The 16,961-nt window shown below is 43.8% G+C and overlaps 1 protein-coding gene across 1 annotated transcript in view; it reads left to right on the forward strand.

Moving 5' to 3' along the window:
• The window catches only part of LOC147708714 (uncharacterized), a 260,037-nt gene that overhangs the window by 91,980 nt on the left and 151,096 nt on the right, over nt 1-16,961 (forward strand). Inside the window, exon 11 of the mRNA XM_086925764.1 lies at nt 9,196-9,285. Coding sequence (XP_086781890.1) covers nt 9,196-9,285 — 90 coding nt within the window. The remainder of the gene's footprint in view (nt 1-9,195; nt 9,286-16,961) is intronic.

Raw genomic sequence — 16,961 nt, forward strand, 5'->3', positions numbered from 1 at the left:
CCGTCAATGTCCTGAGAGGGATGGCTTCCGGGTACCGGGTAGCATGATCCACCAGGACCAGGATAAAACTGTTGCCCATGGCTGACTTGGGGTCCAGAGGCCCCTCAATGTCAACACCCACCCATCCAAAGGGGTTGCTGATCACAGGGAAGGGCTGGAGAGGAGCTGTGTGCTTCCTCCCACTCTTCCCACTTGCCTGGCAAGTTTGACAAGTCCTAAAATGAGTATCTGAACTCTTGCACATCTGGGGCCAATAAAAGTGGGTGACAAGCTTTTCAACAGTCTTGTCCTACCCCAGATGTCCAGCTAACGGTACATCATGAGCCAAACCCAGAAGGAAGGCTCTGAAGCGCTGGGGTACCACCAGCACACGGGCTGACCCAGGCTCAGCAGCATTAGGCTCGCTATACAGTAGGTCATTCTCCCAGAAGATCCAATGTGATCCAGACTGATCACCTGCTGCCTGCTTGAAGCCAACCCACAAGAGATGGGCACTTCTTCTGTTCTGCACAGAATTCCTCCCTGGGTCAGCTCAGAAGGTCCCTCAGTTCTGCAACTTGCTCCCCTGTCGGTTCCAGGGCATCCCCCTCAAGGTATGCCTCCTCCTGGACTGTGGGAACAATGTGGGCTGGTTTCTCGCACCTCCTACCTCTTCTCTTTAAGGCAGGTACCTGGGCCATAATTTCAGGCTCCAGGACCTCTTGAGCACCCCTACTGGCTGCCATAGACCGAGTGGTCACACACTCCCACTCAGGCAAACCCAACATCTCTAAATGAAACCTTCTCTCCACCTTAGCCTAAGGAGAGCTGTCTAAATCATTGCCCAACAGACAATCCACATGCATGGCTGGCCTTACAGTTACTTGGAGAGTACCTGAAACCCCCCCACTCAAAGGAAACCTGAGCCACCTTGAGGTGGCTCTCTGTGTTGTCAGCGGCAACAACAGGGTAACATGCATTTGGGACCACCTGCTCTTCATACACCAGCTGACTACTGACAGCTGTCAAACTGGCCCCGGTGTCTCTCAGAGCCTTCTCCCTATGGCCATTCGTGGTCACCCACTGCCTGTACTTTTTGGTGTTATCAGGCAGCTGGGTTCTGGGGACCACCTCACAATCTTTTAAAGAGACAAGGGACATTTCTGCGTGACCCCACCCACCTTGGGCACCCATCTCTTCCCCTCCCAGGGCTACACTCGCCACCTGACGGGGTGGTGTACAGGGTGGTGCATTGTGATCCTTCTGGGGTCACTGAGGATCATACCAGCGGTTGCCCACTTGTTTACACTGAAAGCATGTAGGGGGCCCCCTGTGAACAGGTTTACCTGTCAGGGGCTCAACCTCTTCTCAGGCGGAGGCTGGGAACCCTTACCTTGGTTCCCTTGGGAATTACTTTGGGGCCCTTTCTGGAACTTCCTCTGTTTACCCTTGTCCCACCCACTCTTCTGTTTGGGACACTTTACCAACCTTGGTGGAGTCTCCTACATGACCCTTATGGTCCTGGGTATTCACCCAACGGTCCGCCTCCTCAGCAAGCTTCCTAGGGTTAGTTAGCTTGCTATCAATTAGGTGCTCGCGTAGCTCTGGAAAACAATTACCAGACAAGTGCTCCCATGCAAATAAATCATAGAGTTCCTCAAAAGTACTCACTTTGCTACCCTTCACCCAACCATCCATAGCTCTGCAAAATAAAGACACATATTCTACCCAGGTGGTAGCCTCCAGCTTGTTACAATTCCTGAACCTCTATCTATAGAGTTCTGGGCTCAATCCATACCTTGTCATCAGGGCTTCCTTCATGTGGGCATAAAGCATCCTACTCTCACTGGGCAGGTCTTACAATGTATCCCTCCCATCACTAACAAAGCGTCCCCACATTCCTGCTCCCCAATCCTTCTCAGGGACCCGGTGGCCCAACATTGCAATTTCATAGGCTGCAAACCACTGCCCAATATCTTCATGCTTATGGAAATCTTTGATGACATTCTTTGGGAAATATACCCTGCCTTCTGCAGGCACAGATGATGCGCTGCCACCAGAGGGACTCAATTCAAAACTTTTAGCCTTAAGCTTCAATTCCCTCAAAAATCTTTCATGTGCTAATTTCTCTTTTTTCCTTTCAAAAGCTATTCTGTTATTCTAAAGCTCCAACTTCTTACTCTCTAGGTCCTTTTGACTTTCCAACTTTAGCTTGGCCATCTCCATTCTATGCAATCTATTTCTCTCTCTGTCCTCCAGCTGTCCTGGGGACATGCCCTTGGAAGAAACACTGCTGCTTATGGGGGAATACACTCTCTCCCTGGCTGGACCCAATGGCCAATCCAGCTGCCGTTCTGCATTCTCAGCCTCCTCTGTAGGCTCTTCCACATGCTCAGAGGCATTTCTTGCTTCCACCCAGGCCCTCAGCGCCTCTTGGAACTCATTCTTCTTGGTGAGGCCTGGAGTAGCAACTTTAAATTTTCTACAGAAGGCTTTCAGCTGTTTTACATTGTAGGCCTCCAACCTTTCTTCCTCAAAATCTATATCCATCAATACAAACTGGCAGTCTTTAGTAAAAATAACAGTTCCAAGGAAAAATAATTCTACCCAAAAAAATGTATATGGTTGCGTTTGGTCTGCACTCACTAGTAGTGCACACCAATCACTGTATATGAGTCACAAATGGAAGTCCAAATCATCACCGCTAACCACAAATGTTAGAACTGGGTGTCTTTAGTTGGCAATGGCTTATACCTTTGTCCAAATAGGGACTCTTGCTTCTAGTTAGAGTAAGGGGCTACACTCCTAAAATAACCCCTGCTCAACCCTGTGGTAGCTTGGCACGAGCAGGAAGGCTTATCTCAGAGGCACTGTGTAAAGCATTTGTGAACACACACAGTAATACAGTGAAAATCCTACAGATGGACACAATACAGGTTTTATAAGAATAAGTATTCTTTATATAGACATAACACAAGACCCAAACAACAAAAATCCACAGTACAGAAGTAAGAAAATGACTTTAAGATGGTAGAAATACCTCAGTTCACTTTAGATGGTAAATGCGACACATTTCTCACAAAGTACCTTTGGATGCATCACGCAAGATAAACAAAAGGTTTACAGGGAGAATGATGCATCTGTTCCTTGCTTCGAGGTAGGTGATGCGTCTGTTCCTCACTGTTTGCGCGAAGTATGCGATGCGTCTGTTCCTTACCGGAGAGGTGGAGATGCGACGATCTTGTGGTGCGTCCCGGTTGCGATGCAACAAGATGGCGCCTTGATGCGATGCAACGATCCGGTTCAATGCAGGAAGATGGTGCCCTTGATGCGATGCGACAACGTGAAGACGATGCGTGCATTCCCGAGGCGACTCTGTAACTTTAGGGAGCCACGACAGGCCCTGCGACACGCTTCTCCGGTGATGCGACGGCGACCCTTGCGGTAGCGACACACTTCTCCAGTGATGTGACGACACACAGCTGCGACTGAGACATGCTTCTCCTGTGATGTGACCCTTGTGGTGGCGGCATGCTTTTTTAATGATGCAACAGCTGCGGATGCAACATGCTTCTTCTCGTTGAGTCGCACTTCCAGCTCCCAACAACACGCAGGCTTCTGCAGACATAATTCCCAGCAAGGAAATTCAGGGGGGGAGCTGGTGGTGAAGTCTTGTACCCCTGAGACTTCAGCAGGAGGCAAGCACAGTTCAAGCCCTTGGAGATTCTTCTTCAAGATGATAAACGTTGCAAATAAAAGTATGTCTCATTTCCTTGGCAATAAAAAAACCACTGCAGGCCACCCCCAGCAATTACATCTAAAGTTCGGGGTCTGGGCCCCCTTTTTTATACACACAAATCCTTTGTCTCTGAAGGCAGAGAGTTTCTGTACCTGGTCCAAACCAGTTCTGGGTGCATTCTGCCAGGCCACAACTTCTTCCTTTGTTAGTGTGGGCCAGGGTTATCAGACTCACCACAGGAGGTGGAACCAGCATTGTGGAAGGCAGACACAGCCCAATTCAGGCCCAGGTGCTACTCCTCCCACCACTCCCAATGCAGATAGGTCTATTTAGCCTTGTGCTGACTCACCCAGCCCCTGTCACTCACAAACCAGACATGGAATACACAACCTAGCAGAGGGAGGCTTGGATGGTTAGGCAAGAAAATACCTACTTTCTAAAATGCTATTTTCAAACACAAAATCAACTTCACTAAAAGATGTATTTTATCATTCTGAGTTCAGGTATACTAAATGTGTTTTTCTACCATGTTCCCTGGGACAGTTAGGATTATAAGATGTTATAATCAAACTGCCCATTCTGGCCTATGGGGACAGGTAGCCATGCAATAGTGAACACGAGATTGGCTATAATTCACTATCAGGACATGCCACACACATCAGGGCATGTCCTACCTTTCCCACATTTTGCAACCTGCCCTAGGGCCTACCTTAGGGGAATCTAACATGTAGAAAAGGGAAGGGTTAGGGACTGGTTAGTGGGTGGACTTACCAAGTCGACATGGCAGTACTAGACTGCACACAGGCTCTGCAATGGCAGGCCTGAGACACACTTTACAAGCTGTTTCTGCGGGTGGCACAATCAGTGCTGCAAGCCCACTAGCAGCATTAGATCCAAATGCCGTGGGCACACACAGTGCACTGTACTAGGGTCTGACAAGTAAATCAAATAAGGCAATCATGGAGTCACTAATACATTACAACAACAATTTACAATAGGGAGCACTTGCACTGTGGCACTGAATAGCAGTGACACAGTGCCCAAAGCATCTAAAACCAGCAAAAACATAAAGGGAGACTCACTCCAATAGTACCAGGTCTAACTATATATATATATTCGGTTTTGTCGCAAAAAATGAGGATTAAATCTTGGCGTGCTCCGCCGAGAGTGTACGCCAATTCCCTCTGGGCCTTTCAGGCATAGAGTGACACATAACAAAACACAATGGTTCAGCACTCCACACTAAGTAATATTAAGTCAATTACTTTTGATGAATCCGCTTAGTAGGGCTTAAAATTCTTTTATTCTGATTTCTTGATACATTTCTAGATGTATCAAGAAATCAGAATAAAAGAATTTTAAGCCCTACTAAGCGGATTCATCAAAAGTTATTGATTTACTATTACTTATTGTGGAGTGCTGAACCATTGTGTTTCGTTGTGGAATTTGGGGTGAATACCCTGGGGAGCCTAGGGGTATGTGGCTTCAGGTTCTTGGCACCCATATTTAGTGTACACAGGGGACCTAATTGTAGATAGGTGCAGTCATATTGCCTTGTACCCTTGGAGCTTTTTTTTGTTGTTGTTGATAGAGTGACGCATACATTATGCATGAAAGAAGAAGTTTAGGTGGAAAGCAGATCCTGTTAGAGCACTCTCAACACCAGCGACACTCTAGAACTGCTCACTTCAAATGTCTGTTTTTCCATCAAAGTTTTTAAGCATAGGATTAGCACAGTGCTATCCACGCCGAGATAGAAAATGACAAAGTCTTTTGCCATTTATACAGCAAAGTCTTTAAGCATAGGACTAGTACAGTGCTGTCCTTGCCGAGCTGTAAAATGACAAAAGCCATTTATCACTCCAGCCACAATATTACAGCTTTGAATTGGTAAAATACCAACTTAAGCCAACCTGAAATGAGAAAAAGCAACACCTGACACAGTGTTTCGCTCTAATTAGAGCTCTTCAGAGAGTGATAGCTCTGTCCAGACAAAAGGGAGCACCCAGTATTAAGTCAAAACAAAACCCTTTCAGGCATAGAGTGACACATACATTATGCAAAAAAGAAGGAGAGAACTCTGGGTAGTTCCCAAGTTTAGGTGGAAAGCAGCTCCTGTTAGAGCACTCTCAACACCAGCGACACTCTAGATCTGCTCACCTCAAATGTCTGTTTTTCTATCAAAGTTTTTAAGCATAGGATTAGCACAGTGCTATCCACGCCGAGACAGAAAATGACAAAGTCTTTTGCCATTTATACAGCAAAGTCTTTAAGCATAGGACTAGTACAGTGCTGTCCTTGCCGAGCTGTAAAATGACAAAAGCCATTTATCACTCCAGGCACAATATTACAGCTTTGAATTGGTAAAATACCAACTCAAGCCAACCTGAAATGAGTAAAAGCAACACCTGACACAGTGTTTCGCTCTAATTAGAGCTCTTCAGAGAGGTATCGCTTTGTCCAGACACAAGGGAGCACCCAGTATTAAGTCAAAACAAAAACCCTTTCAGGCATAGAGTGACACATGCATTATGCAAAAAAGAAGGAGAGAACTCTGGGTAGTTCCCAAGTTTAGGTGGAAAGCAGCTCCTGTTAGATCACTCTCAACACCAGCGACACTCTAGATCTGCTCACCTCAAATGTCTGTTTTTCTATCAAAGTTTTAAGCATAGGATTAGCACAGTGCTATCCACGCCGAGATAGAAAATGACAAAGTCTTTTGCCATTTATACAGCAAAGTCTTTAAGCATAGGACTAGTACAGTGCTGTCCTTGCCGAGCTGTAGAATGACAAAAGCTATTTATCACTCCAGGCACAATATTACATATTTGAATTGGTAAAATACCAACTCAAGCCAACTTGAAATGAGTAAAAGCAACCCCTGACACAGTGTTTCGCTCTAATTAGAGCTCTTCAGAGAGTTATAACTTTGTCCAGACACAAAGGAGCACCCAGTATTAAGTCAAAACAAAACCCTTTCAGGCATAGAGTGACGCATACATTATGCAAAAAAGGAGAGAACTCTGGGTAGTTTCCAAGTTTAGGTGGAAAGCAGCTCCTGTTAGAGCACTCTCAACACCAGCGACACTCTAGATCTGCTCACCTCAAATTTCTGTTTTTTCTATCAAAGTTTTTAAGCATAGGATTAGCACAGTGATATCCAAGAAACTCCTCCAAAAAGAAGAAGAGGCCACAGCAGGGGAAACATGAGTTGCATCTTTATTCAAATCCACAAGGCATGGCGATTCAAAACACCCATTGTGGCGAATGCATTTCAGCATCTGTGCCTTCTTCAGCACCGTGGGTGTAGCTAAACAAGAAGCAGGCGTGTATCCCGGATTAAGTATCCAGCCCCCTCCTCATTGATGAAGAGCTGCTCCGCCCCCAAGGTAAGTACCAATCGCCTTATACCTCCTTCTAGCCGCCTCGTGGATGGCGCCTACAGTTCCCAGCATGCAATGTTCAATACTGGCAGGTATTGCGGGGAGTAGATCAGTGCTCAGATGTTGGTGAACCCCAAAGTCCATGTGACCTTAAAACAAAGTGCCCCCTCGAGTCCCCAGACCGCATCAACCCCCATGCCACAGGAATCCTTTCGGCGGGGGCAAGGCAGGGAATCCACCTAGCCCAGCGTGATGTCGAATGACTTTAACACCGCCCCATCTCCTCCCTGGCCTGGAGGTGGGCCAAGGTCGTTCTAGTACCCTGGATTCCAACGACAATCAACCGAAGCGGAGACCAGCAAGTCCAAGGCCTCTTGAAGATGCGGGGGCCTCTTAAGCACGACACTGGAGCTTGCACTGTAAAATGTCCAAGAAACTCCTCCAAAAAGAAGAAGAGGCCACAGCAGGGGAAACATGAGATGCATCTTTATTCAAAACCACAAGCCATGGCGATTCAAAACACCCATTGTGGCGAATGCATTTCGGCGTCTGTGCCTTCTTCAGCGCCGAGGGTGTACCAAAACAAGAAGCAGGCGTGTATATACCGGATTAAGTATCCAGCCCCCTCCTGATTGATGAAGAGCTGCTCCGCCCCATATATATATATATATATATATATATATATATATATATATATATATATATATATATATATATCAAGACAATAAAGATGCTCCGTCTTTCGTTGCGATTGCTTCTGCCAAACAGAAATTCACGAACCACCGGAGATGTAGGAAATCTATTCTTTTATTGTCCTCAAACAAAAAAAAGAGCGAGAGACAGAAAGAGAGAGAGAGAAAGAGAGAAAGAGAAAGAGAGAGACAGAGAGAGATTGAGATCAATTTAGATATATCTCAAGCAAGAGATAGTGTGTAGTCTTCTCATTAGATTTTATAGATATTCAAACTACCGGAAATTATAAAAGCTGCCTTTTCTAGACAAATCACAATACAGGTAAAAACTATTCCATTTTTTAACGCCCAGTGATTATCTTTCTACCTATCCAAGATTTGGGTCTCTAGACTGATCTGAGAGGAGACAGGTTGTAATAAAGTTTAGTGCAGTCAGCTTTTGAAGTCTTTTTTTCCTAATGCCTGTTTTTTGGTATCTTTCGCAGCTACCCATTTGGCCTGCCACAGGTGGAATGACACATGGGAGCACCCAAATGGTTACGCTCATACATCATGCTCCTGGGGGAGTAATGGTAGGTGAGAGGAGATGCTAGTAATTGAGTTGGAACTATGTCTTGAATGTTTCCCTTGTCCTTCCATGCTAGCGATGAAGAAATGGCCTTTAGAGTAGTTATTCAGCATGACACCTAACATTCACCTATTCCTTGTCTTGACCAAAAGTCACTCATTGCTATTCATGCTCACTTATCTTGGGACACATTTTTCAAAGAACATTTGTTCCGGTGACCTTGCAGTACTTTCTCCCCCCAAACAATAGAAATTTACATTGGATTCAATAAGCCTGTAAGAGTTCTGTTTTGCCTTGAACTTTATGTTGGCCGTTTTAAATGTTCCTGTCCCTAGTGACCCCACATAAAGGGGACAAATGGAATGCCATGTTTGTCCTGGTAATAGCCATACCTTCTAGGATGCACTGAATGTTGCAGAACTGAAGATGACTGCAAAGTGATAACCTTGTGCCCTCTGCATATTTTGCAAATTGGAGCTTCAGTAACTTCTCCCTTGAAGGTACTGCTTTAAAGTGCAAAGGTCAACATAAGTGTGTTATATCTAGATGATGTAGAATTCTCTTCTAATGTTAAGATCTATTCAAAGTGAGTGAATCTTTAAAGATTCCTGATGCCAATAGCATTCCAGGTAAATGTTATTTCATCTACTATTCTGCTTGAAATCATAAAGACAACCTTGATGATTATGTAGCTATTCCTTACTTAAGCTGAGTGATTTGGGAAGTGTGGTCTATTGATAGGAGAGGGATAATTTGTGGAGGGCAGAGATGGCGGTTACTGAAGGTGGGCCTTGTACTGGGTTGTGCCTGGCTCTCTTTTTTGTGTATTTACAGCTAAGAGTCTGGACTTTTCAAGTCCGAATTACACAGTGGAGCAGCTACATGATGTTCAGTGTCATACTATACAATTCTGAAGGAGACTGGGTAAGTAAGATGGGACGTCAGAGGGGGGAATTACTTATACATTTCTGTGTTTCCTTTATCCTCCATGGATGTATTTCTGTCACATGTTAGTTGTGTGAGACACATTAAAGCTGAAATCTGAAGGACAATCGTCCAATTTTGATTATGGAATTCAGGATGCTGAGATCCACTATGATGAAATATCTTGAAGCTGAACATTCACGAAGTAAACTGCTGCCACAACAATTTAGAGATACGCAGAAATACTGAGATGCTTTGATGAGCGAAAAGTCAGGTAGCAGGATAGCCATTTACATCTTATGCAGAAGAGTGGCAAGATGCTTGCTCTTCATGAATTAAAATACAAGCAATTTTAACCCAAAATAAATATATAAGATTCTCTTGTGAAAAAGGGTATCCTCTAAGCCGAGCAAAGAGTTGTAGCATGACCAGTCTACAGAGCTTCTTTTTTGGGCAGCACATCTGTATTCTGTCTGATTACTGGTGATACAAAATCAGTTGTAAATAAACAAACTCTGATTAGCTATGAAATACAACTGATCCATCGTAAACAAAAGCAACATATTTCAATTTTATTCGCTAAAATACATGATTAGATTTACATTTATTCATATGATCTGTCATAACGGGCAGGCTATAAGGTGTTATTTCAACTTTCCTTTTTTCTTTAAAAATTCAACATGAGTCAATCATAATCTTCCAACACGTGCGCCATAAATGTCCATTTTAGCATTAACTTTCATTCAAGGGCCTCCTTGTGCCTCAGGGACATGGGGTGCATGCAGGGAGCACTACATGTGCCCCCTGTGTGCATGCACCCCATTTCCTGCGCGTCATTGTCATTGCATGCCATACCGTGCAGGAACTGTTTTTGACGTTCCCATTGTGGTGCCCACTTTCGCAGGAACTGCAATGAGAACGTCAAATAATAGTTTTAAAATTTGAGAGTGACCCCTTAGCACACCAGGGGAATAGAGTACTTTAAACAGTAAAAAAGGGGGATTTCTTCCCTTGGCGAGCAACTGAAGTTACACAGACATAATAGTTGTCTAGGTCAACTAAACACAGTTAAATAGGTTTTGTACGCTATAATGCACCCACACAGTAACAGTATAGTTTTGTCATTTATTTAGTAAAAAATGTTTCTATATATTACATTGCTTAAAAACAAGCCATTGCGCGCCTTTTGAGTTGTAAAAAGAGGAGCACACAAGATTCAAGGCTATCGGGAGTGGGAGACTTTTTGGATTGTTTATCATTAGAAAAACGAGACCCATGCCATAAGAAGAACCCACCCCGCGATAGTTTTACTCTTACCCTTATAGAATCACGAGATTGAGATTTGGCAAACAGTTACATTTTGGGGCAACTAATAAGGATTAACAGACAGCCCGTATATACAAAAGTTAAAGGAAGAATCGCCGAGGGCAGTGTCCATTTAAAAAAATAAGTAATAAGGTGAAACCTACAGTCAAAGAAAGAGCGGCTTCTAGGAGAAGCGATTTTAAAATTAAGAAGGAACGCTTTAAGACTCAAAAGATGACGCGAGAGAAATCCTAGAGATACAACTTAGGGTGATGTAACCAGGAAATCTCTTTGCAAGTGGTAACCAACCAGTGCCCAGAAGCAGGAGAGACTGATCATTTAGTCTTGAAAAGATGGCAGAGTATCAATAAATGCCATCGAAACGCGTCAACGCCATTGTTGCACAATCAAGAAACCAAATCTATCCTGTAGACAAGATATACAACGGGTCCAGGTTTAGATTCTGTGAATACCAGGTTTCCAGATGTGCTAAATATAAAGACCTATAAGAAGTGTCTGTTTGTATCTCCCCCAATGTGTTTCTTGTTTCTCTTTAATCAATTCATGTTGATGAAAATTATTTGTGATTTAATGTGTTTTTAACTATTATGTGTATAAAATGATGTTAATGTAATTGTAAAATGTTTTTATAAAGGCGCGCAATGGCTTGTTTTTAAGCAATGTAATATATAGAAACATATTTTACTAAATAAATAACAAAACTATACTGTTACTGTGTGGGTGCATTATAGCGTACAAAACCTATTTACTGTGTTCAGTTGACCTAGACAAATATTATGTCTGTGTAACTTCAGTTGCTCGCCAAGGGAAGAAATCCCACTTTTTTAACCTCAAATATTAGCCCGCCAAACACAAGAAATACTTGTAATCGGGCGGGTGGCCTGACCACGGGTTTGGTGGTGCGGCTGCAGGGCAAAACCGACGCTGCACTGCCAAACTCGTATCTGGCCCCACAATGGGACATAAGAGCTTGGCTAGCAGGGAACATATATATCAGAGAAAAAGATTTACGAGAGGCAGGAAAATATGTAAACCCATGTTCTGCCATCTGAGAATATCGGCAGACATATCCACCAGAGCATAAGATCTCATTACATGCAACAAAACAGCCCTAGCTATTTCCTTTTAGCTACAGGTGCTTCTTGAAGAAGAAGAGTTTAGCTCTTGAATACTAAAAGATGAGTCTATCCACGGGTTAAGGATGATGTTGAAGTCCACGCAAATCATCAATGGTTCTGACCATTGATGTAGCTTAGAAAACTGACAATTAAAGACCACAGGATCATCAGTGTTGGCCCAGTTGAGTACACATTGCATAGTGCATAATAGGCCCCTGTTGTCTGTTGCTATGAGCCATCATCCACCTATCCTGAACCAGTAGGGCAATCCCTCTCCGAGAGAAGTGAAGCAAGCTGAGGATAGAACTTCATCCCAGAAATCAATAAGAGGGGAGGCGTGTTTATTCAAGAACTGAGTTTACTGTAGGCCAACTAAATGTGGATGAAGATAGCGTAGAACCTCTTTAATTAATTTTTGCTCATTAGATGCTTACATTTAATTGATATTCCACAAAAGAATATGAAGATGCTGGTCAGGACCACACCCCAGGCTAAACCTTGACATTCTTGATTGAATAACTTGCACACCCTGAAAGAGAACAACAGCACAGAATAATTATTGGTCCTAATGTTACCATCCACAACCATAAGGCCTCATTTTTTCCCCAACAACCTGACCAAACATTCCAACAAAAAAATCAGTATAAAGACAAAAGTGACCCAGACCCTGGCCCCGCCACCCACCCCGAACCCCAGCCTTCCCCCAACCCTATCTCTTCCATGCAAGTCCCAGAAAAAGGGCTGACCAACCCTGGTCAAAAGAATACCACTAGCACTGCAGTACACATGAGTATATAAAGTCCCCTACCCCCCAGAGCACCGCAGACCAAGGATGGATGTGGGAAAAAGAACTAAAGGGGTAGGGCAGTGACCGCCCGAGACACCCGTGCAAAGGACCAAAAATGTTTTTACCCAGAGCCATAATTAATAAATGAAGAACCCTCATGAAACCTTCATGAAATCTAACCTAGGTGTCAGCTGACCCTGCAGACCTAAAGCTTCCATTAACAGAGAGAAATAAAAAAAAGAAAAGAGGGAAGGCGTACCCGAGAAACTAAGTTAACCACTCTGTAACAACCTACAAGGAAAAAGAATCAAGAAGAAAAAGACAAACGAGAATCAACCAGATCCATTAGTCTCCTTATTTCCCTCCACTGACTTGGTCAACAGCTCCTCACCCCAGGCTGTTTAATACATGAATACATTTGCTCCTCATATTGGATGCACAGGTTTGCTGGCTCCAGTAATGAAACCGAAGTTCCAAGCTTTTGAAGTTCCGGAATATGCTCTCTCAACTTCCAATGCCAAACTACAGTCTCATGAGAGAAATCTGATCGAACAAAAAAGTCCAATCCTGCCGCTTCACTGGTGATCCTGGATGAGCATCCATGTTTATCTACTGAGGGAGGAGGAAGTTACCCACATATATCAGGATGGCTTGTGAATAACGAGGATATGAGAATGGATAGCGATGGGCTCTCTGAATCATGCTGTCCATGTCCAGCACTCCAGTGTCGAAAAGGCTTCCCTAAACAACCAAAATATATAGCCTCTAGGATTGGTCCTCTGATCCCTCGAGATCCTCAATATCTTGAGGTTATTCTGGTGAGACCTATTCTCCAAATCTTAAACGCTTGATTAGAGCATGGTCATTGGAACTACATGTCATGGGATCTGGCTCTTGACTGCTCTCAAGAGAGTTTTATGGCTTTTCTGAACCTTCTGAACTTGCACAAGTTGTGAGTTGAGAGTGTCCATATTTGCAGAGAGTTTCCATTAATCCTAGGGTTATCTCAGATCACAATTCTTTATCGAAGAAATGGGCTGAGTGTTATCTTTCCGGTTCTGTTATAGTGCTAATGAAGCTGCAATTTCTGGGATCAAGGACTCTCAAGGGACTATTGTGAAAAATCCTGCCCTTATCCAAGAGGAGTTCCACAGCATTTATCAGAAGTTGTGTGACTAAGAATTGGTCCTTTCCACAGACCAGATCATTCAGTTTCTTCGGGTCCACCATCATCGGAAACTGTCTGCTACAAAATAGCTTAAGCAAGAAGGTCAAATATCAGTCTTTGAAGTGTAAAACGCTATTGGCTAGCTGGTGCGAGGTAAGGCCTATGGCACCGATCAACTTCCATTGAATTTCTATGTTAGATTGTCACATCTTATATTACCAGTTCTCCATGCTCTATTCAACTCTTTTGAATTACTTGCAAAATTTAAAAAAATAGACCCACATCGTCATCCTTCCTAAGACAGGGAAAGATCCCTTTCTCAGTGGTTCATATCAGCCTATTTCTTTGATTAATGCTGATCCCAAGATGTATACTTAAATTTTAGGAAACAAGCTTTAGCAATGGTTATTTCTGATCTTTTTGATGAAAATCAACATGGTTTTGTTCCAGGGAGGTAAAACACTGCCCATGTCAATATTGTTATCACTGCATTTGAGGCAGGCTGTGCTCAGGGAAATCAGGGCAGAGCAATCATGTTGGACCCTGAAAAGGCCTTTGACTGGGGTTCATGACCTTTTCTTAGGGCCATTATGGCTGTGTAAGGCTTTGGGCCGCGCTTTATTGCTTTGATTCAACAGCTTGACCAGAATCTTAAGGCTAGGGTTCAATGTTCAGGGTCTTCTACCAACCTAATTTAGATAAATCGTGGCACCCATAACTTGATGTCCACTTTCACCTTTGCTCTTTGTGCATTATATAGAACCTTAAATTCAAGCCCTCATGAGCCTGAGAAATACTGCTTTGCTGCGGATCAATGTGAGCTCAAAGTGCTTGCCTGTGCGGACGACATTACCACCATGACCTTTGCCCCAGAGGATTCTCAGGCAGCTTTTGAAAAATTGGCTAATGAGTATGGGGCTACCTCTGGGTACAAACTAAACTTTGATAAGACCCTGCTCCTCCCCATCACAGTCCCTTCTTGGGATGATAGGCGATTGATCAATTCGGTGACCTACCTGGGGACCGAAGTCTCTGTGAAAATGGAGGATGTAAGGGAATCTAATTATGGCGTACTATCCGGCAGAACACAGGAGAGATTGAGTAAGTGGCATCATTTTCACATTGGTATAATCTGTCAATGCAACCTAATCACAGTGATAATTCTCCCTTGCTACCTATACCTTTTTCTGGCATACCATTATATTTAGCCAAATAGTTTTTACACAGACAGAAGCTATCTGGCAAAAGTTCATTTGGGGGTATAAAAAGCCTAGGGCTAACATACATATGTTACAGCAACCATGACTGGAGGGTGGACTTTAATTACCAGATTTACGTTTCTACTTTCTAGCAGCATTCATGTCCAGACTAGTGAAAGCATTGTGGTGCGAACCAGCTAGGCGGATTGTTTCCAGAATTCCTCTCTTTCGGGGAACCAATATCACCCCACACTTTGGCATTATCGATAGTGTCTATTTGAAGCAAACTCGTTTTGAGATTGACTCTATTTGGGCCTATCCGAAAATGCAGATGTTGGTGATTACATCATTTAACACATTTTGTTATATAGGTTCTAATCCTAACTTTACCCGTCAACTGCACGGATATTGGATCGACTGCTGTCAGAAATCCTGCATACTTACTTTAGGCTCTTTCTTTGCGGGTGAGTGTCTTCTCTCTTTCGAGATAATATCACAGCGATTTCTCTTCCTTGCTTGCTGTATCAAGTTGCATTGTTGATGAACTAAGCCATGCTGATCATGAAGCTGTACTGATGAAAATCGAACAGGCGCTGGTAGAGGGGCGGTGTCAGGGCAGCAGTGGCGGGAACAGGGGAAGCGCGAGAGAGCAGGCACAGATGAGGAGGGAATTAGAATAATTAACAATAAAACAAAATAAAGATAAAAACAAAGACAGATGCTGGAGAGTGGCAGAAACAGATTAGCAACAAGTAAACAAACACAATTAGACCAGGATCGCAAAATCTCGGAGGCAGCAGCCTCGAACACACAGGGCCAGGGGCTCCGCAGGCAGCGACGAAGAGCAGGAGCTGCAGGGAGAGTGCAGGTCTATGACCGAAGTCAAGAAGAGTGCCAATGAGGGAGAAAAGGTTCCGTTTTGGGGAAAGAACACCGGTCTGCGTACCTGATTAGCAGGAGCCCAGGGCACACTTAGTCAAGAAGCATCAAACATCAGGCAAAAAGTAGGGGGCACCCATTCAAAAAGGGGATCTTTCCTACACAGCCCCCCAACAAAAGAGGAGGAGACTAACCTTTCATTAGCAAGCCTTAATTGTCACTAAAAGACACTAGTAAGACGTGCTTTCACTTTTTTTTTCTTTCACGCTTAAATATTTGTAAAGTATATTTCATTCCTGTGCACTTTTTAACTTTTTAAAACTATGATTGGGGGTTGGTTGTTGCTCTTGATACTCGCTCCCACCGCAACTAGGGAGCATCATACCTCCTATATTTTCTGCCTGACTCTCTGGTTCGCCGCGGGTTCTTCCGTTTTTACAGAGAGAGTTCCTTTTTCTCTTCTCTTTGTTCCTTTGCTGGCAGCTATTTTGGGTGGGTGACGGTCTAGCATTTTTATATTTCCCGTACCTGGGGGCTTCTTAAGCAGATGCAGGGCCAGGCGCGCAGCTGGCGCGCTACTGGTGTGCCGTAGGTAAGCCCATCTGCACCCACCCAAGCTCGGACTGCACTCAGCGCCAGCCCCCTGTTAGTTTGGCCTCAGAAATTAAGGGACCTATTATCTATTCTAGGGATTCCCTGTTTTCTTATCAATGCCTTATGTAGGCATTGCCTGGGTCTTCAGTTAGACCCTCACTGCTGCACAAGTGGCCCAAAATGCTTGGTTTGCGATTTCTTCCTCACTAACTTTCATTGTACCTCTTTAGCTTCTACTAAATTGCCAGAGGCACCCTCTAAACAATTTAAAATAAGTTGTAGTTGTACCCTTAGCAATACCAGATTGCTTGTTAGGCATGCACTAAATTTCGCGGTCTTTATGGAGAGTCAGAATATTGATCTGGCCTTTATCACTGAAACCTGGGCAGATTTATCATCTGATGAGACCGAATATCTGCATTACCCACGGGGTTCAGAATATTTAGACATGACGGCCCACTAAAAAAGGGCGGAGGGCTTCCAATCATATCCAGAGATAATTGAAAACTATTTTCAATATCATTCCTCATAGGTCACTCTGTGAATCTATACATTCTAAAATTGAACTTAACGGTCACTATTCTTTCAATGGACTTCTCAGTTAT

This window comes from Lissotriton vulgaris, chromosome 6 (genome assembly GCF_964263255.1).
Source record: "Lissotriton vulgaris chromosome 6, aLisVul1.2, whole genome shotgun sequence".
Lineage (NCBI taxonomy): Eukaryota > Metazoa > Chordata > Amphibia > Caudata > Salamandridae > Lissotriton > Lissotriton vulgaris.